Genomic DNA, 25,358 nt, shown 5'->3' on the forward strand with positions numbered 1-25,358 from the left:
TGGACCCTGATCTCTATTTTGAAGAACATATCAAGACTGTTTCAAGGACAGCTTTTTTCCATCTACGTAACATTGCAAAAATCTGAAACTTTCTGTCCAAAAATGATGCAGAAAAATTAATCCATGCTTTTGTCACTTCTAGGTTAGACTACTGCAATGCTCTACTTTCCGGCTACCCGGATAAAGCACTAAATAAACTTCAGTTAGTGCTAAATACGGCTGCTAAAATCCTGACTAGAACCCAAAAATTTGATCATATTACTCCAGTGCTAGCCTCCCTACACTGGCTTCATGTCAAGGCAAGGGCTGATTTCAAGGTTTTACTGCTAACCTACAAAGCATTACATGGGCTTGCTCCTACCTATCTCTCTGATTTGGTCCTGCCGTACATACCTACACGTACGCTACGGTCACAAGACGCAGGCCTCCTAATTGTCCCTAGAATTTCTAAGCAAACAGCTGGAGGCAGGGCTTTCTCCTATAGAGCTCCATTTTTATGGAATGGTCTGCCTACGAATGTCAGAGACGCAAACTCAGTCTCAACCTTTAAGTCTTTACTGAAGACTCATCTCTTCAGTGGGTCATATGATTGAGTGTAGTCTGGCCCAGAAGTGTGAAGGTGAACGGAAAGGCTCTGGAGCAACGAACCGCCCTTGCTGTCTCTGCCTGGCCGGTTCCCCTCTTTCCACTGGGATTCTCTGCCTCTAACCCTATTACAGGGGCTGAGTCACTGGATTACTAGAGCTCTTTCATACCGTCCCTAGGTGGGTTGCATCACTTGAGTGGGTTGAGTCACTGATGTGATCTTCCTGTCTGGGTTGGCGCCCCCCCTTGGGTTGTGCCGTGGCGGAGATCTTTGTGGGCTATACTCGGCCTTGTCTTAGGATGGTAAGTTGGTGGTTGACGATATCCCTCTAGTGGTGTGGGGCTGTGCTTTGGCAAAGTGGGTGGGGTTATATCCTTCCTGTTTGGCCCTGTCCGGGGGTGTCCTCGGATGGGGCCACAGTGTCTCCTGACCCCTCCTGTCTCAGCCTCCAGTATTTATGCTGCAGTAGTTTATGTGTCGGGGGGCTAGGGTCAATTTGTTATATCTGGAGTACTTCTCCTGTCCTATCCGGTGTCCTGTGTGAATTTAAGTATGCTCTCTCTAATTCTCTCTTTCTTTCTTTCGCTCTCTCGGGGGACCTGAGCCCTAGGACCATGCCTCAGGACTACCTGACATGATGACTCATTGCTGTCCCCAGTCCACCTGGCCGTGCTGCTGCTCCAGTTTCAACTGTTCTGCCTGTGATTATTATTATTTGACCATGCTGGTCATTTATGAACATTTGAACATCTTAGCCATGTTCTGTTATAATCTCCACCAGGCACAGCCAGAAGAGGACTGGCCACCCCACATAGCCTGGTTCCTCTCTAAGTTTCTTCCTAGGTTTTGGCCTTTCTAGGGAGTTTTTCCTAGCCACCATGCTTCTACACCTACATTGCTTGCTGTTTGGGGTTTTAGGCTGGGTTTCTGTAAAGCACTTTGACATATCAGCTGATGTACGAAGGGCTATATAAATACATTTGATTTGATTTGGAGTCGACCATCTGTTAATACTGTATCTCCCCTGGCTAGACTGGAGTTATAGGCACAGTAAAGTGCTCCAGAAGACGGAAACATTATGACCCATATTTCAAATAAAAACCAGTGAAACCGAGCTAGGATGTTTATTTCGAATACAATATGGGTAATATTTTTTTTTCTTTTTCTCCCAAGCAGGAATTATATGGCCAGTTACACAGTAAAGTGATCCTCAGTATGACATGATTAAGACCCATTTGTTGAATGGGTAAACAGTTGGATGTGTTTAAAAACAACTTAGCCTATGTCTATCAGTACAGTGCATTCGGAAACTATTCAGACCCCTTGAGTTTTTGCCACATTTTGTTATTATGTTACAGCCTTAATCTAAATCAGATTAAATGATTAAATCGTTTTCTCCCCTCATCAATCTACCCAATACCCCATAATGACAAAGCAAAAACATGTTTTTAGAAATGTTTGCAAATTTAGTAAAAAATAAAAACAAGAAATATCACATTTGCATTAGTATTCAGACCCTTTAATCAGTACCTTTGGCAGCAATTACAGCCTCGAGTCTTCTTGGGTATGACGCTACAAGCTTGGCACACCTGTATTTGGGGAGTTTCTCCCATTCTTCTCTGCAGATCCTCTCAAGCTCTGTCAGGTTGGATGGGGAGCGTCGCTGCACAGCTATTTCCAGAGATGTTTGATCAGGTTCAAGTCCAGGCTCTGGCTCGGCCTCTCAAGGATATTCAGAGACTGGTCCCGAAGCCACTCCTGCATTGTATTGACTGTATGTTTAGGGTCATTGTCCAGTTTAAAAGTGAACCTTCACCCCAGTTTGAGGTCCTGAGCGCTCTGGAGCAGGTTTTCAACAAGGATCTGTACTTTGCTCCATTTATCTTTCCCTTGATCCTGACTATACTCTCAGTCCCTGCCACTGAAAAACATCCCCACAACATGATGCTGCCACCACCATGCCTCACTGTAGGGATGGTGCCAGGTTTTCTGCAGACGTGAAGCTTGGCATTCAGGCCAAAGAGTTCAATCTTGGTTTCATCAGACCAGAGAATCTTGCTTCTCATGGTCTGAGAGTCTTTAGGTGCCTTTTTTGCAAACTCCAAGCAGGCTGTCATGTGCCTTTTACTGAGGAGTTGCTTCCGTCTGGCCACTCTACCATAAAGGTGTGATTGGTGCTGCAGAGAAGGTTGTCCTTCCAGAAGGTTCTCCCATCTCCACAGAGAAACTCTGGAGTTCTGTCAGAGTGACCATCGGGTTCTTGGTCACCTCCATGACTAAAGCCCTTCTCCCCCGATTGCTCAGTTTGGGCGGGTGGCCAGCTCTAGGAAGAGTCTTGCTGGTTCCAATCTTCTTCCATTTAAGAATGATGGAGGCCACTGTGTTGTTGGGGTCCTTCAAGGCTGCAGAGTTTTTTTGGCACCCTTCCCCAGATCTGTGCCTCAACACAATGCTGTCTCGGGGCTCTACGGACAATTCCTTTGACCTCATGGCTTGGTTTTTGCTCTGACATGCATTGTCAACTGTGGGACCTTATATAGACAGGTGGGTTCCTTTCCAAATCATGTTCAATCAATTGAATTTACCACAGGTGGATTACAATCAAGTTGTAGAAACATCAAGGATGATCAATGGAAACAAGATGCATCTGAGCTCAATTTCGAGTCTCATAGCAAAGGGTCTGAATACTCATGTAAAAAAAGGTGTTTTTTATTTTTAATATATTTGCAAACATTTCTAAAAAACTGTTTTTTTGCTTTTTTCGCTGTAGTTTGATGAGGATTTTTATTTATTTAATCCATTTCAGAATAAAGCTGTAACGTAACAACATTTGTAAAAAGTCAGGGGTTCTGAATACTTTCTGAATGCACTGTATATTTCAGCACCATGGAGATTAAAGCCCATTCTAACTGAAATAGTCTACATGCTATTCCAAGTCTGTTTGAGTTGGGGCCGTTCCAAAGTAGCTTTGAGAAAATAAAGCTGGTCCATTTCTCTTCATGCAACAGAGACCCAGACCCTTAACTACTGTATCAGTCTGTGAGTAACTGAATACAAAATGTAGTGAGGCCACCCTATCTTGGTTGAGTCAGAATGGAGTTGAATGAAAATAAAAACAGGATCCTTCCTTACCTGTTCCTGCAGAACAGTCCTAGACACTCTTAGATAGCAGGCAGGCAATGGGTAAATAGACAGTGTAAAAAGCATGACAAACTGGCCCTTAATCCCATGTTCTCTGCTTGGTTTGGGTGTGAAAATACCAAGGGAAGACCCATGTGTGTCCAAAATGGCACCCTATATGCCCATATAGTGCACTATACTTTTGGCCTTTAGGGCTCTGGCTAAATGTAGTGCACTATATAGAGTATAGGGTGCCATTTCAGATTTTGCCCCCAGACCCTCCTGAGTAGTATGAGATGTCTTTCTGGACAGGCTGTCCAGGCCAGCTAGGCTATTTATACTCCGTTTACTGTATCTGTGTCTACACGTGACACACACACACACACATACGCCAGCACACACACATGGCCCCTCGTCCACCAGGGCCCAGAGATGTAAGGAGATATCACACATACGTGATCTGTCTGCAGCACGCTCTTATAGACATGTTGAGAAATATCTGTTCTTGCTTCGTCGTTCATATATCAGTAGAATCTATGGCACTGGAATTGGTGTTTCACCTAATGAGACAGCTCAGATGTAGCCCTGCATCTTTAATGTTGTGGTATAAGCAACATGTTTCAGTCCTGCTGCTATACATTAGTGCAACAGATGTAGGATCTTAATTTAATCATCCTGTTGCCGGAAAATGTTCCTACAGTTCATTAAATGTAAAACATGTAGTGTATTTGAGGTTTGTATCAACACCTACTAAAATGTCCATTAATTATAATCCACATAATAATTCATATTTCCTGCTTCTGCAGGATTATTTTCCTACTGTATCAAACTGGCTCAAATTAAGAGCCTATATCTGTAATTAGCGCAATCTCTGCTGCTCTTATCCTACTCCATAGCACTTTGGTCTCAATAGGCCTAATCTCTGCAGTTGCTCTTAGTAAGTGTTTTTAGCTACTTTGATTAAGTTAGCTACACTACGGTACTGTAGGGAGGTTTAGTAGAACCTAAACAGAACATTATTTGGTCAGATGATTGTTTACGTAGTCTGTCCATAAGAGATTACGTAGACTGGCCATGAGAGATTACGTAGTCTGGCCATGATTGTTTACGTGGTCTGTCCATAAGAGATTACGTAGTCTGGTCATGATTGTTTACGTGGTCTGGCCATGAGAGATTACAGTCTGTCCATAAGAGATTATGTAGTCTGGCCATGAGAGATTAGTCTGTCCATAAGAGATTACGTAGTCTGGCCATGATTGTTTACGTGGTCTGGCCATGAGAGATTACAGTCTGTCCATAAGAGAATACGTAGTCTGACCATAAGAGACTACGTAGTCTGACCATAAAATATTACGTAGTCTGGCCATGAGAGATTACAGTCTGTCCATAAGAGAATACGTAGTCTGACCATAAGAGACTACGTAGTCTGACCATAAAATATTACATAGTCTGGCCATGAGAGATTATGTAGTCTGGCCATGAGAGATTAGTCTGTCCATAAGAGATTACGTAGTCTATCCATAAGAGATTACGTAGTCTATCCATAAGAGATTATGTAGTCTGGCCATAAGAGATTACGTAGTCTATCCATAAGAGATTATGTAGTCTGGCCATGAGAGATTATGTAGTCTGTCCATAAGAGATTACGTAGTCTATCCATAAGAGATTATGTAGTCTGGCCATGAGAGATTAGTCTGTCCATAAGAGATTACGTAGTCTATCCATAAGAGATTATGTAGTCTGGCCATGAGAGATCCATATAGTATTGAAAATAATTATACACAAAACTTTTAAAAAGTGTGGGGAATAAGTGAAGGTGTTGAGAGGAAGGATGGATCTCTCACAGAAGGATCTGTGAGCTACATTTAACCATACTGCATGCACTATGGTTCCCACACTAATCACTATGCTGTTCCATCTCCCAGTCTGAAACACAATTCCAACTCCTGCTAGAGACTACTCCCCTTCATCTTTCCATCTTTCATTAAGGCCAGAGGCCTATGTATGTATTTATGTGGGTGCGTGAGGGTTGCTTCAAATCGAAATCAAAAAATCAATGTGGCTCCTGATGGATATACTGTAACATGGCCTGCTGCCCACTACTGCAATACTGCCTGCCTGCCAGACCTGTCACCCTGCCTGGTCCTACTACCACACACGTCCACAACATTACGGTTCTTCATCTGTCCCCATAGGAGAACCCTTTTTGGTTCCATGTAGAACCCTCTGTGGACATTGTTCTACATATAACTCAAAGAGTTCTACCTGGAACCTAAAAGGGTTCTTCAAAAGGTTTTCCAATGGAGACAGCTGAAGAACCCTTCTAGGTTCTAGATAACACCGTTTTTATCTAAGTGTTGGCCTACTGCATGGCTAGGAAAAACTTTAAGCTGAGAGTTTCAAATCTTTCAAATAACTGCTGTTTGGGGATTGACCATCCAAGTGCCTACATCATCACGTTTCACTGGAGAGGAGGTTCAAGACAACCGGAACAGCCCCATATAGAGGTGACATGACGCCTGTGGAACCCACAGAACCCCGGTGCTTACGCAGCTCGTAACTCTGTCACCAGAGAAAGAGAGTGACACCCACAATTCTCTCTGCGGTCATTCTCAGAACCTATAGGGTCAAACGCCATCAGAGGAGAGTGGAGAGGACCCATAGGCAAGAGATTTCATGTAAGAGATGAACGAGTGAGTCAGAGATGGGCATCAGGGAGCGGTCTGACACGGCCCCATAATGACATCTAGGCTAATTCAGGATACAATACTATCTTAAGCAGAACCCATTGCTCCGTGAGGTCACCACGTGCCTGTGTGTGTGTAGCATAAGGAAGTGGTGAAAGTGAAGTTAAAAATAAGACCAGAGATACTGCTGGGACTGGGAGACACAGTACTGTGTGCATGGATGTTTTAAGGTTGTGTTAGTATACCAGTAGATGTGAAGATATTGATCATGAGAATCCGTCTGTTTGTGTTTCTTTGTCTTTGTATTCTGTTCCTTTGTATCTGTTGTCTGAAGTTATTGGGAATGAGAGTACATTTGTTGTTATTGTTTGTGTTGTGTTTTATTTCTTTATGGCTGTTGTTATGGTATACAAAATACAACGACAGTAAACAGACACAGCATGAATAGCATCAGGATTTCAATGACCAAAACCATTTACATGTGACGTGACGTGATCACCTTTGGGCCAGCCATCAAATTCTGTGAGTTGGAACTTCACTTTGCAGTGTGGCACGTGATGGATTTTAGTATACTCAGCTCAAATCAATAATGCACTAATTCAGTGAAGGTATTTATCTCTTTGGCCTAATGAAGCACATGTTAACTAATCTCCTTCCAGAGTGGGTTTGACACAAAAGGTTCATTCTTCAACATGGTTGGCATTAACAGCTGAGCTGAAAAGAGGGAGGGGGGGGGGGTCAGAAAGAATGCAGATTTAGCATTCATGTTACGGTAATAGGGTCAACTTCCCTACACACATCAACACAGCAGCACAGCAGGCCTTAATATAGAGTACTGCAGGAGACTAGGCCTGAGCACAGCCATATCTATATCTCTTTCTCCCTCTCTCTCTCGGTCTGTCTATCTCCCTCTCAATGATCTCCAAAAAAACTCAGCTCAGAGAAGGAACAGGGTCAGTAACCTATGTCTTTATTACTACCAGTAGCCTACCACTCTCGCTTTCTGGACTACAATATACCAAACAGCAATCAATCACTCGACATAAAGACAAAGTGTTGAGCTTTAAATGCATTACCACCAATGTTCCCGGGACTGCTGTGCAGAAGAAATATCAGCCCGCCAGAGAAGCACGAGATTGAACTTCTCTCAACTTCCCTGTTTTCCCATTTCGTTAACACTATCAACGTTTCCCTTTACTGTGGGAATTCCCAATTTAGCCACTTTCAACACAACATACCGAAACAAAACTAACTATGCAAGACGTATTAGTGTGCAAAACTAACTAACTGTTTTGAGATCAAGGTGAGAGCTGCATGTAGCCACCTATGCACATGTGTTCATATTCTTTGCTAGTTAGTGAGTTAATAGCCCAGTTATAGCTCATGTCTAGTCAGCAATGTGAGAGTGGTTGCTTCCTACAAGAGCACAAAATGTGAACATTTCTAGCCATCTTTGAAAAGCAAGTCAGGTAAAGAGCATTTTGTCTGTCTTAAAGGGCCAGTGTTGTATTTTGAGACTGGCTTGAATAAGCTAAGATAACTTTATAAGTTGTTTCTTGCATCAAACAACACATTTTAAGTCACCTCCTTGTCTGACTAGGTTAATGCCAAGACCTGCATATTTTTCCCACAAGTCTCACAGAATGTAGGCCTACATTGAACACCACACATGGGCTGCTACTGTAGGTTAAATGATAGAACAGCTATTTCCATGTTAAAATGTTATGGGATGCATTTTCTCCATTGTTTTTGATGGTAGGCCACTCTGGTAGACCTACATTATGATCAAATAGCCACAGTAGACTACTTGGCCAGAACTGTAACTTAAAGCAGGTACAGCCTCGGTGTTCACAGTAAATGCGCACAAAAGTTGCACAGAATCTTCACAACGTTCAAGTTTGCGCTCAGCAAACTTGACATTTGCTCAGTGCCGAAAATGTTTTGAAAGAACATTGATCACCACCAAACATTAAAGGTGTATTAAACTTCACTTGTAGTAGAGTCCCAGCCATGTCTTCAAAGAAGACATAAACTGGCGCACATACACCCACACTAAGGTGACCAGCAATGGATTACGACTTCACAGTTCTTAATCTTAGTTTATCAAGTCATTTTTGAATCACCCAGGTTTGGTAGCCAATGCTGTTGGATGGACTATCTGGCCATCAGAATGGTTGTTCATGCAGTGTTTACAATGTATCACTGTTCAAATGTTCTCATAAAACATCTGCGGTAATAAATGAGTTGGGTACAGGGATAGACCATTTTCACATGCAAATCTGATTGGACCCAGTGTTTTGATTATTGAAATATCAGCCTCAATTTAACTTCAAAGTTGCTTTCTTTCTGCAGGTTAATTGGGGGCATTTCCGGGGACAACTCTAGCCAGGGACAGGTCACCAAATTCGGAGACTGTCCCCGAAATCGGGGACGTCTGGTTACCTCAACACACATGGCATTAGGGCTGTCCCCGACAAAAAAAAATGTTTAGTTGCCCGACAGTCATCTGTTCTTTCGAGCAATCGAATGGTAGAAATGTTAAAACATGTATTTTTCCATATAGACACATCTTATGTGTTTTAATCAAATCAACTATATGCACTGAGCTTGTCTGATGCTTTAAGTGCTCTGTTTGATGAAATCATTAAGACACACAAATGACTAGAGGGAGTCCGACCGCAATTGATTTGGTTGTGCTGGGCCGGGCTCAGACTTGCTGCTCTGTGTAAAAAAAGAAAATGACAGCGAGTGACTGTTTAACTAGCACCTGTTGTCTCTCTCTCATCCCTGCTGCAGCGACCACCACAGAACATCAGTGTTTATCGCGCTGTCCGTGTTGCTGAAGCTGCAACATAATTACAGCCATTTCTGATAAAGGTTTTGTTACCAAAATCTCTAATTTGTTAAGGAAAAACATTCCCTATTCCCTCAACATTTACTCTCTTTACGTGACACATTTTTTATGACTATTTTCTACATTGCAGAATAATAGTGAAGACATCAAAACTATGAAATAACTCAAATGGAATCATGTAGTAACTGAAAAAGTATTAAACAAATCAAAATATATTTGACATTTTAGATTCTTCAAAGTAGCCACCCTTTGCCTTGATGACAGCTTAGCACACTCTTGACATTCTCTCAACCAGCTTCATGAGGTAGTCACCTGGAATGCATTTAAATTAACAAGTGTGCCTTGTTAAAAGTTAATTTGTGGAATTTCTTTCCTTCTTAATGCGTTTGAGCCCATCAGCTGTGTTGTGACAAGGTAGGTGTGGTATACAGAAGATATCCCTACATGGTAAAAGACCAAGTCCATATTATGGCAAGAACAGCTCAAATAAGCAAAGAGAAATGACAGTCCATCATTACTTTAAGACATGAAGGTCAGTCAATCTGGAAAATGTCAAGAACTTTGAACGTTTCTTCAAGTGCAGTCGCAAAAACCATCAAGCGCTATGATGAAACTGGCTCTCATGAGGACCGCCACAGGAAAGGAAGACCCAGAGTTACCTCTGCTGAAGAGGATAAGTTGTTTAGAGTTAACTGCACCTCAGATTGCAGCACAAATAAACACCTCAGGGTTCAAGTAACAGACATCTCAACATCAACTGTTCAGAGGAGACTGCGTGAATCAGGCCTTCATGGTCGATTTGCTGCAAAGAAATCACTACTAAAGGACACCAATAAGAAGAAGAGAATTGCTTGGGCCAAGAAACACGAGCAATGGACAATAGACAGGTGGAAATCTGTCCTTTGGCCTGATGAGTCCAAATTTGAGATTTTTTGTTCCAACAGCCTTGTCTTTGTGCAAAGCAGAGTAGGTGAATGGATGATCTCTGCATGTGTGGTGTGGGGGTGCTCTGTCAGTGATTTATTTAGAATTCAAGGAACACTTAACCAGCATGGCTACCACAGCATTCTGCAATGTTATGCCATCCCATCTGGTTTGCGCTTAGTGAGACTATAATTTGTTTTTCAACAGGACAATGATGACCCAACACACCTCTAGGCTGTGTAATGGCTATTTGACCAAGAAGTAGTGATGGAGTGCTGCATCAGATGACCTGGCCTCCATAATCACCCGACCTCAACCCAATTGAGATGGTTTAAAATATAAAATATATTTAGATTTGTTTAACACTTTTTGGTTACTACACGATTCCATATGTGTTATGTCATAGTTTTGATAGGTAGAAAATAGTAAAAATGAAGAAAAACCCTTGAATGAGTAGGTATGTCCAAACTTTTGACTGGTACTGTATACGGATAATTTATAAAGCCAGGCATATTTAACAGTTAGGCTAATGATTATAGACCTAATTAAGTTAATTAATTTTCTTAGACAATTAATAATTAAGGCAAGGGCTGTTTTCTTGTGTCCGAACTCTGCTGCTAACTCTGACTGACACATTGTTCTCAACACCAATATACTGGTTAACTTTGCTCAAAATAATTTTTAGTTTTTTTATTTACCCCTTTTTCTCCCCAATTTCGTGGTATCCAATCGCTGCAAATCCCGTACGGACTCGGGAGAGTCGAAGGTCGAGAGCTGTGCGTCCTCCAAAACACAACCTAGCCAAGCCGCACTGCTTCATGAAACAATGCCCACTTAACCCGTAAGCCAGCCGCACCAATGTGTCGGAGGAAACACCATACACCTGGCGAACGTATCAGCGTGCCTTAGACCACCGCGCCACTTGGGAGGCCAACTTTGCTATTATGCACATCACAACATGGTCTAAGAAAAAGCACCAATTCAACAGAGCACTGATGTTTCAGAACTACAAACAAGCAAAAGATTTCTGGCTCTCACAGACCTGTAACTTCTTCTTTAAGAGGCTCCTCTGTCCTCCACTCGTTACCTGTATTAATGGCACCTGTTTGAACTTGTTATCAGTATAAAAGACACCTGTCCACAACCTCAAACAGTCACACTACAAACTCCACTATGGCCAAGACCAAAGAGCTGTCAAAGGACACCAGAAACAAAATTGTAGACCTGCACCAGGCTGGGAAGACTGAATCTGCAATAGGTAAGCAGCTTGGTTCGAAGAAATCAACTGTGGGAGCAATTATTAGGAAATGGAAGACATACAAGACCACTGATAATCTCCCTCGATCTGGGACTCCACGAAAGATCTCACCCCCGTGGGGTCAAAATGATCACAAGAATGGTGAGCAAAAATCCCAGAACCACACAGGGGGACCTAGTGAATGGCCTGCAGAGAGCTGGGACCAAAGTAACAAAGCCTACCATCAGACGTGTCCCCCTGCTTAAGCCAGTACATGTCCAGGCCCGTCTGAAGTTTGCCTAGAGAGCATTTGGATGCTCACAGACTACACAAAGATTCCTTGATGTCCTTCCAGATTCCCTCTGTCTACCCAAGGACGCCAGAGGACAAAAATCAGTTAACCACCTAACTGAGGAACTCAATTTGCACAATACCCTAGATGCAGTTGCACCCCTAAAAACTAAAAACATTTCTCATAAGAAACTAGCTCCCTGGTACATAGAAAATACCCGAGCTCTGAAGCAAGCTTCCAGAAAATTGGAACGGAAATGGCGCCACACCAAACTGGAAGTCTTCCGACTAGCTTGGAAAGTACCGTGCAGTACCGAAGAGCCCTTACTGCTGCTCGATCATCCTATTTTTCTAACTTAATTGAGGAAAATAAGAACAATCCGAAATTCCTTTTTGATACTGTCGCAAAGCTAACTAAAAAGCAGCATTCCCCAAGAGAGGATGACTTTCACTTTAGCAGTGATAAATTCATGAACTTCTTTGAGGAAAAGATTATGATTATTAGAAAGCAAATTACGGACTCCTCTTTAAATCTGTGTATTCCTTCAAAGCTCAGTTGTCCTGAGTCTGCACAACTCTGCCAGGACCTAGGATCAAGAGAGACGCTCAAGTGTTTTAGTACTATATCTCTTGACACAATAATGGAAATAATCATGGCCTCTAAACCTTCAAGCTGCATACTGGACCCTATTCCAACTAAACTACTGAAAGAGCTGCTTCCTGTGCTTGGCCCTCCTATGTTGAACATAATAAACGTCTCTCTATCCACCGGATGTGTACCAAACTCACTAAAAGTGGCAGTAATAAAGCCTCTCTTGAAAAAGCCAAACCTTGACCCAGAAAATATAAAAAACTATCGGCCTACATCGAATCTTCCATTCCTCTCAAACATTTTTGAAAAGGCTGTTGCGAAGCAACTCACTGCCTTCCTGAAGACAAACAATGTATACGAAATGCTTCAGTCTGGTTTTAGACCCCATCATAGCACTGAGACGGCACTTGTGAAGGTGGTAAATTACATTTTAATGGCATCGGACCGAGGCTCTGTATCTGTCCTCGTGCTCCTAGACCTTAGTGCTGCTTTTGAAACCATTGATCACCACATTCTTTTGGAGAGATTGGAAACCCAAATTGGTCTACACGGACAAGTTCTGGCCTGGTTTAGATCTTATCTGTCGGAAAGATATCAGTTTGTCTCTGTGAATGGTTTGTCCTCTGACAAATCAACTGTAAATTTCGGTGTTCCTCAAGGTTCCGTTTTAGGGCCACTATTGTTTTCACTATATATTTTACCTCTTGGGGATGTTATTCGAAAACATAATGTTAACTTTCACTGCTATGCGGATGACACACAGCTGTACATTTCAATGAAACATGGTGAAGCCCCAAAATTGCCCTTGCTAGAAGCATGTGTTTCAGACATAAGGAAGTGGATGGCTGCAAACTTTCTACTTTTAAACTCGGACAAAACAGAGATGCTTGTTCTAGGTCCCAAGAGACAAAGAGATCTTCTGTTGAATCTGACAATTAATCTTAATGGTTGTACAGTCTTCTCAAATAAAACTGTGAAGGACCTCGGCGTTACTCTGGACCCTGATCTCTCTTTTGAAGAACATGTCAAGACCATTTCAAGGACAGCTTTTTTCCATCTACGTAACATTGCAAAAATCAGAAAATTTCTGTCAAAAAATCCATGCTTTTGTCACTTCTAGGTTAGACTACTGCAATGCTCTACTTTCCGGCTACCCGGATAAAGCACTAAATAAACTTCAGTTAGTGCTAAATACGGCTGCTAGAATCCTGACTAGAACCAAAAAATTTGATCATATTACTCCAGTGCTAGCCTCTCTACACTGGCTTCCTGTCAAAGCAAGGCCTGATTTCAAGGTTTTACTGCTAACCTACAAAGCATTACATGGGCTTGCTCCTACCTATCTCTCTGATTTGGTCCTGCCGTACATACCTACACGTATGCTACGATCACAAGACGCAGGCCTCCTAATTGTCCCTAGAATTTCTAAGCAAACAGCTGGAGGCAGGGCTTTCTCCTATAGAGCTCCATTTTTATGGAACGGTCTGCCTAACCATGTCAGAGACGCAAACTCGGTCTCAACCTTTAAGTCTTTACTGAAGACTCATCTCTTCAGTGGGTCATATGATTGAGTGTAGTCTGGCCCAGGAGTGGGAAGGTGAACGGAAAGGCTCTGGAGCAACGAACCGCCCTTGCTGTCTCTGCCTGGCCGGTTCCCCTCTTTCCACTGGGATTCTCTGCCTCTAACCCTATTACAGGGGCTGAGTCACTGGCTTACTGGGGCTCTCTCATGCCGTCCCTGGAAGGGGTGCGTCACCTGAGTGGGTTGATTCACTGATGTGGTCATCCTGTCTGGGTTGGCGCCCCCCCCCCCCCTTGGGTTGTGCCGTGGCGGAGATCTTTGTGGGCTATACTCAGTCTTGTCTCAGGATGGTACGTTGGTGGTTGAAGATATCCCTCTAGTGGTGTGGGGGCTGTGCTTTGGCAAAGTGGGTGGGGTTATATCCTTCCTGTTTGGCCCTGTCCGGGGGTGTCCTCGGATGTGGCCACAGTCTCTCCTGTCCCCTCCTGTCTCAGCCTCCAGTATTTATGCTGCAGTAGTTTATGTGTCGGGGGGCTAGGGTCAATTTGTTATATCTGGAGTACTTCTCCTGTCCTATTCGGTTTCCTGTGTGAATCTAAGTGTGCGTTCTCTAATTCTCTCCTTCTCTCTTTCTTTCTCTCTCTCAGAGGACCTAAGCCCTAGGACCATGCCCCAGGACTACCTGACATGATGACTCCTTGCTGTCCCCAGTCCACCTGACCATGCTGCTGCTCCAGTTTCAACTGTTCTGCCTTATTATTATTCGACCATGCTGGTCATTTATGAACATTTGAACATCTTGGCCATGTTCTGTTATAATCTCCACCCGGCAAAGCCAGAAGAGGACTGGCCACCCCACATAGCCTGGTTCATCCCTATGTTTCTTCCTAGGTTTTGGCCTTTCTAGGGAGTTTTTCCTAGCCACCATGTTTCTACACCTGCATTGCTTGCTGTTTGGGGTTTTAGGCTGGGTTTCTGTACAGCACTTTGAGATATCAGCTGATGTACGAAGGGCTATATAAATACATTTGATTTGATTTGATTTGGATGATCCAGAAGAAGATTGGGAGAATGTCATATGGTCAGATGAAACCAAAATATAACTTTTTGGTAAAAACTCAACTCGTTGTGTTTGGAGGATAAAGAATGCTGAGTTGCATCCAAAGAACACCATACCTACTGTGAAGCATGGGGGTGGAAACATCATGCTTTGGGGCTGTTTTTCTGCAAAGGGACCAGGACAACTGATCCGTGTAAAGGAAAGAATGAATGGGGCCATGTATCGTGAGATTTTGAGTGAAAACCTCCTTCCATCAGCAAGGGCATTGAAGATGAAACGTGGCTGGGTCTTTCAGCATGACAATGATCCCAAACACACCGCCCGGGCAACAAAGGAGTGGCTTCGTAAGAAGCATTTCAAGGTCCTGGAGTGGCCTAGCCAGTCTCCAGATCTTAACCCCATAGAAAATCTTTGGAGGGAGTTGAAAATCCGTGTTGCCCAGCAACAGCCCCAAAACATCACTGCTCTAGAGGAGATCTACATGGAGGAATGGGCCAAAATACCAGCAACAGTGTGTGAAAACCTTGTGAAGACTTACAGAAAACATTTGACCTCTGTCATTGCCAACAAAGGGTATATAACAAAGTATCGAGATAAACTTTTGTTATTGACCAAATACTTATTTTCCACCATAATGTGCAAATAAATTAATAAAAAATCCCTACAATGTGATTTTCTGGATTTTTTTTCTCTCATTTTGTCTGTCATAGTTGAAGTGTACCTATGATGAAAATTACAGGCCTCTCTCATCTTTTTAAGTGGGAGAACTTGCACAATTGGTGGCTAACTAAATACTTTTTTGCCCCACTGTACAACTTCAGTAGCACATGCATTAGACTGATGGACTGTGCCATCCCCACGGCCTCCACAATGGATTAGTCGACTCAGACAGGCGCGAATAGGACAGGTGTCTCGTACACCATGATTATTATAATTTTTTTTGCTACTGCTCAAGTAAAGAAATCTCGATCGACCAACAGCCTAACGACCAAACAATCGACCAGTTGACCAAATGTGGTCAGCGCTACACGCCATACACACATTATAAACATGTAATAAACGTGTAATCACCAAGACGGAATGTTCACATTTACTTTCTCTTTCCTGTGTGTCTGACCTGGATGTCTGAGAGACGACCCCCAGGCAGAGAATGACCCACCTAGTGAAAAACAAAACAATAATTTCCCAACCAGATGCTCTTTTGTCACACACTCTTTACCTGTGTAATGAACGACACACGTCTGGCCCTTCTTTGGGAAAGTCCTTGCTGTTGAAAAGAAAACAAACAATATTTAGTCAAATGTATTGTGTGTGTGTGTGTGTGTGTGTGTGTGTGTGTGTGTGTGTGTGTGTGTGTGTGTGTGTGTGTGTGTGTGTGTGTGTGTGGCATACACTGTAATAATAGGATGTGCCCTTATCATGACTGACATGCGCACTTTATGAAATGTTGTTACATCAAATCATTGGAAGTAACAATATCGTATTCCTTTTACTATCAACATACACACTGCGTAATATCGAAATAATACTTCAAGTCAGTGTTAATACAGATGGAAGCAGCAATCCCAATAGAAGGAGCTTGGCCATAGAAGAAGGCTGGCATTAATGCCGAGAGTTCTAGAACGATATGTGAGAGGGTCATGGATCCAGCCTTTGTCAAATTAACCCTAACTATTTTTCTTACCTTAACCTACTTCTCCTAACCAGCTACGTTAATTATCCTAACCTGCTGCGTAAATTCTTCTAACCTGCTACGAAAAGTAAAATCTGACGTTAATTTGACAAAAGCTGGATCACTCCATGCCGTGGCCGTGTGAGACCGAGGAACATGTATGGGGCTTGAAAAATAAATGTAGCCCACGTTGTGGAGTATGTAATAAACCTGCAGCTAAATCATTTGCACTGGCTGTAAATCCGTTAAACGTTCCCACGGCATCATGATAATAATAACACATCTCCCACAATTTCGTAATGGCTAGCTAAATAAATAGGCTAAATAAATAAACACACGCAACGATCCAGAATCAAACGTAGAAAAACTTACCATCTCCTGGGGATATTATTTCGATTTCCACACCCATTATAATAAAAAGCGATGGTGGTTGCTAAAGCATAAAATAAAGCAGGTTTGGTGTCTAGTCTATGTCGGTGGTTAAAAGGTGCATGCAAGCTCCAGCAATGCCGACCACTGATCGAGTACTCTATCAAGTCTAAGAAATGCAGGATTGTGGCCGTGTTCGAGAGGATCAACCGTTATGTATCATGGGTAAATTGTGACTGACTGACTGCTCTACAAATAATAATGAGTAGTTATTTATGACGCAAGGTGATTTGTAGATCAGTCGGTAGACAGTCGCTTGCACAGTCGGCTGCAATGTCGAACAAGCCCTGTACTACAAAAATGTGAAAAAACCTTAGCATGAGTTACCCAACCTCGACACAAATCTCATCCTCTGTCTCGGTTTAGGGAGACCAGAAAATGTACATCGCCTAAGCAGGGGACAGAGCTGCGACTGAGCTCTGACCTGGCAATGACCGTGGACAAGAAGGCCCCCAAGTGGTCAACACATGAAATACACCAGACTTCCCATAGACTTCAAGACCCATAATGCTTTTCTATTGTCTCGTCTTTCAATTCCAGTTCATGAAAGCAACTTTCACCCTGAGAAATAAACTTGGGAAATGTGATCAAGGTTTATGGTTTGACAAGACAATCGAGGCACGTTTGTGCATATAATTTCGTGACTAAAGAACGTATTCGCCATATAGGTACATCACTGATGGATTTAGCTAGCTAGCTAACGTTAGCTACATGTGTTATAAACTGGCCAGACCCCAAAAATGACAGCTACTGTAGATAGCTATCCAGTAACTGTCAGGTAAATGATTTTCTAATATTATTGAGTAGCTAGCTTTATCACCTAAATTGCAGTTGATAATAGCAAATCTTTGCTGTAATAGCTTTTGACTTAACCTTCTAGGTTTAATTTCATTTGATGTGAATGTGATACTAATTCTAGCTAGCACAAATTAATAACCTACCTCAAGACCTAGCCTTTGATCATGACTCTGTTCAATACATAAGTCATTGGACGAAAGACGTCTTGTAAGGGAGAGTTTTGTTAAGAGCCGCGATGCTCGGTCACACGCATCGTTTGCGGTACGTTTTTTTTTTGTGCATAAGGACCTTATGTTATATATCGTCGAGAAATAATTTTCTAAAAGCAAAAGGTTAAAATGATAGGCACCATTATAGGGTTAGGGTTCCCACGTGGCCAATTAGCTTTGTGCATCTCCGAACACCGTTAAAACAGTGTACAGCACAGGGGTTTGGTGGCACCTTCATTTGGGAGAACAGGCTCGTGCTAATGACTCCAGCGAAATTAGTGGAATGGTAACTAATACATTAAACACATAGTTTCCAGATGTTTGATGCCATTCCATTTGCTCCGTTCATTAAACACATAGTTTCCAGATGTTTGATGCCATTCCATTTGCTCCGTTCCAGACATTATTATGAGACGTTCTCTCCTCAGCAGCCCCATGTGATGTACTTTAAGTGTGTATTTTGCGTTTGTGAAATTGTTTTGATATATGAAAGTAGAGGGATTTGTGTTTCTGGAACCGTACCGCAATTGAGAATCAATTCACGTTTAGATGGGAGTATTTGGCTGTTTTGGCTTTCAGAGTCAATTCGCCCTTAAAGAGAAGATGTACGGTCCTTAGACTAAGTAGTAACGTTGGGCTCCTTTTGTCCAATATTGAGCTACCTGAAGACCTAATGTTAAACAAGGATTGCCTCGTACCCAAATCCAGACTAAGGTCAAATTTGCCAGCCAAAAGCGATTAGCTCTACTTCTAGTTTAGTTAGCTAGCCAGCTAATAATACAGTTTGACATCACAACAACACAGATACCAGTTCCTGTCAGTGGTGGAAAAAGTACCCAATTGTCATACTTGAGTAAAAGTATAGATACTGTAATGAAACAGCAGGGAGCAGGTCTCGAACCCTCGACCTTCGAGTCCGAGGTCCGGCGCGCTATCTCCAGTAAAAGTCAAAGTCCGCCAGTAAAATACTACATGAGTAAAAGTCTAAAAGTATTTGGTTTCAAATATACTAAAGTATCAAAAGTTAAGGTAATTTCTAAAATATAGTTAATTAACAAAAGTCATTAATAATTTCAAATTCCTTATATTAAGCAAAGCAGACGGCACCATTTTCTTGTTTTTAAAATGTTCGGATTGCCAGGGGCACACTCCAACACTCAGACATTATTTACAAAATATGCATTTGTGTTTAGTGAGTCTGCCAGGCCAGAGGCAGTAGGGATGACCACGTGTTCTCTTGATAAGTGCGTGAATTGAACCATTTTCCTGTCATGCTAAGCATTCAAAATGTAATGAGTAATTTTGGTTGTCAAGGAAAATGTATGGAGTAAAAAGTACAATATTTTCTTTAGGAATAAGTAAAAGTTGTCAAAAATATAAATAGTAAAGTACAGATACCCCAAAAAACGACTTAAATAGTACTTTCAAGTATTTTTACCTAAGTACTCTACACCACTGGTTCCTCTGTTAAGCTGGAGTGTAATTTAACCTACTTGATCTGCGTGGCTAAGGTCATTTGGACTAATCAGCTCAGCTCTGGCCCTGGGGTGTAACCCTCAGGCAGAGGGGATTAGGGATGCCAGAGGCACAGGACAAGAGAGGCTTGTCCTATTCTTAGTGTGGGATGGCAGTCAAGATAGCTGGAACTGGTCTTCTGCCGGCAAAATCCTCAAGACCGATATCCTCTGCCCTCATCAATGCTATTGAATGAGTGATTGTTTCTTCTTTAATCAATGTTACTGATCATTGTTTCTCTCTCCGTTTGGATTAATCTGTACTTGCTTGACTGTCAGTATGGAACTGGGCAAAGCCAAGTTGCTGAGGTCAGGTCTGAACACGCTACACCAAACCATCCACCCCGTCCACGGGATAGCCTGGACTGACGGGAAGCAGGTCTGCCTCACCTCCCTCTATTATGACAACTGTGAAGTCAAATTCGGCGACACCAACGTCATCGGTCAATTTGAGCATGTCTTCGGCCTCTCCTGGGGCCCTCTGTGCTGTTCCGGCGCTCCTGCCCTGTTGGCCGTCCAACACAAGAAACATGTCACAGTGTGGCAGCTGCAGCTCAGCGCTCTGGAACAGAACAAGCTGCTCTGCACTCAGACCTGTGAGATGAGCGAACCGTTCCCCCTTCTGTCTGAGGGATGTGTCTGGCATCCCAAGATGGACATCCTTTCTGTCCTCACTAAGAAAGATGCCTCTGTGCTGTTCTGCGTCCGCGTGGACAACCGTAGGGTCAAGGCTGATATTAAAGGCAGTGGACTCATCCATTGTGCCTGCTGGACCAAAGATGGCACCCGGTTGGTTTTGGCTATAGGAAGCGCCCTTCACTCCTACATCTATAACGATGTTCAGAAGAGTCTTTTAGCCTGCTCCTTCTGCCCCATCTTTGACGTGGGCGGGTACATCTGTGCCATCGAGTCAACAGGTGAGGCCCAGGTGGCAGTAGCTACAGAGCTGCCTCTGGATAGGATCTGTGGGCTGAACGCTGGCATAGCATTTGACGTGTCCTCAGATTCAGAGTCCTCCCTACCTGGACATTCTTCTCCTATGGTGATGTTGGACGAGGATGGCTGTATAGACCCCCGCAGGAGGTCCTTTGACTCTGAGAGGTCCTACCTCTCCTGCTCTGCCTCCGGCGGTCCTATGGACCTCACCCACCTCCTGGCCAAGCACCGGCGCTCAGACCCTAGTCCACTCTTACACCTGCGCCGCAGGGACCACCTGACTGGCTCTGGACAGGATTCGTCGCACCTTATCCTGGTAACCTACGAACGGAAAGTCACCAGCACCAGTAAGGTCAGCATCCCTGGGATCCTGGTGCCAGACATCGTGGCCTTTGACTCCAGAGGTTCCACGGTGGCAGTGGCCTCCAACACATGTAGCATGGTACTGGTCTACTGCATCACGCCGTCCACCATGCCCAACATCCAGCAGATCTCCTTAGAGAAAAACGAGAGGCCCAAAGGCATCTGCTTTCTTGGTGACAAGATGTTGCTTCTCATGATTGGCAGACAGAAGTCCAAAGACCCTGCCTTCCTCCCCTCCTCCAATACGGACAAATACATTCTGCGCCTCGCATCCAAGGAGATTGTCTACAACGGAGGAACCCCGGCGTGTCCCTCCCCGAATCGAGAATCCCCCGTTAGACGCCACTCGAAGCATGTCTTCTCTAAAGATGAGCAGCAGGAGCTTGTTGAGATTAAGGAGCTGGTGCTGCCGGGAGGAGGTGTAATCCAGTCCCATTCTCCAGGGAGCAGCAGGAGGAGGCTGGTGGAGGAGGTGAGAAGCCCGGAGCCCAGCTCAGTCACCAGCTCAGTGGACTTCTCCTACTCTGACCTCTGTCACACCTCTGACCAACCTCACTCTAACGCTTCCTCCATTACGGTCGAAAACTTCGACATGGAACCCGTCAACCGAATGACGATGCTCTCCATGGCAGGACAGGCTAGCAGGGAGTCAAGTCAAACCTGCTCCCCATACTACAACCCTAGGGATAAGCCCCACACGGAGCTCCCCACCCTGCCCAAAACCACCCCCTTGGCCCCCAGAGAGAAGGAGAGGAACCTGGAGCAGCTGTCTCAGAACATGGAGAGGATTTTCTCTCGTTTTTCTGAGGTGCAACAGTGTCTGACAGAGATCAGGGACTTCACCCGGAACGGCAAAAGGGGTCTGGGGACTAGTTACCCCAATGCCTGTGATCCTCCATACGTTAACATCACATGTCAGGTAGGGGTTACATCTTACAAGATATTACTTCATTTGGGATATTTCATTTCTATGTCTGCAAAAGCTGGAGATTTTCAGAGCAATATTTTAAAAGATAATGTTTGTTCAAAGACCTTATTTATTGAAACTATAGGCCCCACCTTTGTATAATGAAGTTACGTTAGACTCTAGGGCTGGGAATTGCCAGGGACCTCACGATACAATATTATCACGATACTTAGGTGCCGATACGCTATGTATTACGATTATATATGTATTGCGATTCAATACTGGTATTTTTATTGCGATTTGATGTTCCAAACATATTGTTCATATCTGCTGGAGAGAGAGCATGAGAAAATGAGTTTTGATCAGTAAGGGAAATAAAAGTGCTGAAAATGTGTTGGCTCCCTATTTAAAAAGAAGATGGAGAACAAGCTATAGGATGAAAAATAACTGAGTTTTAGCACAGGTACAGTCGACCAGCTCTACCTAAAGTAGCAAAAGTGTTTTTACAAATTCGATACTTGGAGTCCAAAAATAATATTGCGATATGTAACTATATATTTTTTTTATTTTTTTATTTTACCTTTATTTAACCAGGTAGGCAAGTTGAGAACAAGTTCTCATTTACAATTGCGACCTGGCCAAGATAAAGCAAAGCAGTTCGACAGATAAAACGACACAGAGTTACACATGGAGTAAAAACAAACATACAGTCAATAATGCAGTATAAACAAGTCTATATACAATGTGAGCAAATGAGGTGAGAAGGGAGGTAAAGGCAAAAAAGGCCAAGATGGCAAAGTAAATACAATATAGCAAGTAAAATACTGGAATGGTAGTTTTGCAAAGGAAGAATGTGCAAAGTAGAAATAAAAAAATAATGGGGTGCAAAGGAGCAAAATAAATAAATAAATTAAAATTAAATACAGTTGGGAAAGAGGTAGTTGTTTGGGCTAAATTATAGGTGGGCTATGTACAGGTGCAGTAATCTGTGAGCTGCTCTGACAGTTGGTGCTTAAAGCTAGTGAGGGAGATAAGTGTTTCCAGTTTCAGAGATTTTTGTAGTTCGTTCCAGTCATTGGCAGCAGAGAACTGGAAGGAGAGGCGGCCAAAGAAAGAATTGGTTTTGGGGGTGACTAGAGAGATATACCTGCTGGAGCGTGTGCTACAGGTGGGAGATGCTATGGTGACCAGCGAGCTGAGATAAGGGGGGACTTTACCTAGCAGGGTCTTGTAGATGATATAATTTTTCCCCCGTCACTATTAGACACACAAAGGAATTAACTGTATGAGTATAATGCACCCAGATTCAGCATTCAGCAGATATTAGCATAAAGGGCTAATGTTGAACTTGGTGGGACTTGTCTGAAGGTGAAGATACAGTAGAGACTTACTTTAATGTACTCTCCAGGCTAGAGTTTGCTATCCACCATTGGCTAATAATAGACAGTACGCTGACAGCACAGTGTGTGCTATTATGGTGTTCCTAAAAGAGCGATTAAAAGCACAATTTGTGAAATGATGCCTTGCTGTTGCATCCATCAATAACTGTCTGTGTTCTTGAGGTCAGAATTGTACTAACTAACCCCCCTCCACTCTCTCTATCTCGCTCTCTCTCTATCATCTATCTGTCTCTCTCTATCTCTTCCCTCTCCTCCATGCAGAAGCAGCTGTCTGAGAATGTGTTTATAGATGAGAGAAGGCCAGTGTTGTTGTGTGAGGGGAAGCTGTGTCTGAAGGTTCTTCAGGAGCTCTTCAACGTCACTATAGTAGAGATGGTGTATGGTACGTATCTGGCCCATGGGCTTCCCCCATACAAATAATAACACATGGTTGTAGTCTTAAGGCTTCAGATGATTCTATGTTTTCACTATGTATACCCTAGGCTTAATTCAACCAGTTATTTGAGAATAAAGGTAGACTCAGCGATATGACATCATCATACACAGCGGGGTGATTCCCTGCTTACAGAAATTAACACAATTCATATGTGCAGACTGACATTATTGGCTCTTCCCAATGTAGGCATGCCTCAAGAGGAAATTGGGTAGTCTTCTCAGAAGTGTGTGTGTGTGTGTGGACGGGGAGAGAAAAAAAACATTTTCCCTCAGGCTTCCAGGAATCTATTCATATAAGAATAACCGCCATATCCTCAGCCCATAGTCTAGACTGAGGAACTACTGAGCTTCTCTCAGCTATTACAACTAATTAGAGAAGATGTTGTATATCAAAATAATGACATCTCTGTTTCACTCCCCCCAAAATGACATGCATTTTAAACAAAGTATTTGGTGTTAAAGGGAGGGTGGAGAGGCTGAATATGTGAGTGATTATAGGGTTACTGTGGATTAAAAGGTTTAAAACAGAAGCAGCTTACAGCCCCACCACACCCTCCCTGGGTTCGTTCTGCTAATATACACACTCAGCACGCCTCCGCAAACTACAAGACTATTTATAGAGTATTTATGACACCAGTCCATTCAGGAGTTTCACTGTTAGGGTTTTTGCAGCAACCTGAGAGAGCCGTATGTTGTGGTTACTGTACTTTAAAAACCCGCTCTATAAATGATTAGTAGACACTTACTGGTTGAAAAGCTTAGTTCTATCTATTCAAAGGGTTAAATGGATGTAATCAATGACTCTCATGGTTTTATATAAGTTAAACAGTCTTATAAAGCATGGAGATAAATAAAATATGAATGAAATAAAAAAACTTCCTTAAACTTGAAACTCCTGTTTCCTGTGTGTTCCAGGTCCGTTGTGGATAGTCCTGGTAGCGGATGCAGAGGGCTTTGTACCCCTGACTTTTAAACCCAAAGAGGAGTTGACGGTGAGGAACGGAAAGAGGAAATCTCCCATCAGGACCCCTGGCAGCCCAGACTCCTGCCCCTCCAGCCCAGTCAAATCTCCCTCCAGCCCAGTCAAATCTTACCCCAACACAGAGACTTGAACACAGCATAAATCTCAAAACAGACTTCAGCATAGTGGGAGAGAGCACACAGCATGGGACTACCGCCTAGCATAACATATGAGATGTCAATGCTTTATGCATGCATATCTAAAAACTGCACACGCAAAGACTCAACCCCTCGGCAGCTTTTTATGAACAAGCAGTACTGGGTGGCAAATGTTCCTTTTTCAGTTGGGGGATTATTCAATACACCTTTGAAAGAAGCACCTTTCAAACAGAATGTTTACATTTAGTGACTTTGGGAGATTATATTTTTGGGGGCTTTGTATTATATGCCCATCTGGTTCAAGATGAAGTTCTGTTTTTTTAATCAGATCACTGAGGTAAGATAGTGTGGTGTTTTGGCTGGCAGAGTTCAGTGTAGCTGATACAAAATCCCAAAGAGATGTATCCTGTTTGTATGTTATACGATTGTATATTATTAAAACGTTCAAATGTTTAAAATGGATAGTTTCATCACTCAACTTATGATTGAATATTAAACCTTTATTTAATTAGGCAAGTCAGTTAAGAACAAATTCTTATTTACAATGACGGCCTACACTGGCAAAACCCAGACGATGCTGAACCAATTGTGCACCGCCCAATGGGACCAATCACGGCCATTTGTGAAGTAGCCTGGGTTCGAACCAGGGTGTCTGTAGTGACACCTCTAGCACTGAGATGCAGTGCCTTAGACCGCTGCGCCA

At 43.0% G+C, this 25,358-nt stretch overlaps 2 protein-coding genes across 2 annotated transcripts in view; one reads left to right on the top strand and one right to left on the bottom strand.

Moving 5' to 3' along the window:
• The window catches only part of LOC109866466 (peptidyl-prolyl cis-trans isomerase FKBP1B-like), a 33,263-nt gene extending 15,865 nt beyond the window's left edge, over positions 1-17,398 (bottom strand). The window contains exons 1-2 of the mRNA XM_020455151.2: positions 16,918-17,398; positions 16,093-16,140 (exon numbers count right to left, since the gene is read on the bottom strand). Coding sequence (XP_020310740.1) covers positions 16,093-16,140; positions 16,918-16,954 — 85 coding nt within the window. The 5' untranslated portion in view covers positions 16,955-17,398. The remainder of the gene's footprint in view (positions 1-16,092; positions 16,141-16,917) is intronic.
• Positions 17,399-17,534: 136 nt separating this feature from the next.
• On the top strand, positions 17,535-25,114 carry wdcp (WD repeat and coiled coil containing). Its single transcript, XM_020455452.2, has 4 exons — positions 17,535-17,752; positions 19,775-21,713; positions 23,363-23,483; positions 24,452-25,114. Exons 1-4 carry the CDS (start codon positions 17,715-17,717, stop codon positions 24,646-24,648), a joined length of 2,295 nt encoding a protein of 764 aa, XP_020311041.1. The 5' UTR covers positions 17,535-17,714; the 3' UTR covers positions 24,649-25,114.
• The last annotated feature ends 244 nt before the right edge of the window (positions 25,115-25,358 follow it).

This window comes from Oncorhynchus kisutch, linkage group LG21 (genome assembly GCF_002021735.2).
Source record: "Oncorhynchus kisutch isolate 150728-3 linkage group LG21, Okis_V2, whole genome shotgun sequence".
Lineage (NCBI taxonomy): Eukaryota > Metazoa > Chordata > Actinopteri > Salmoniformes > Salmonidae > Oncorhynchus > Oncorhynchus kisutch.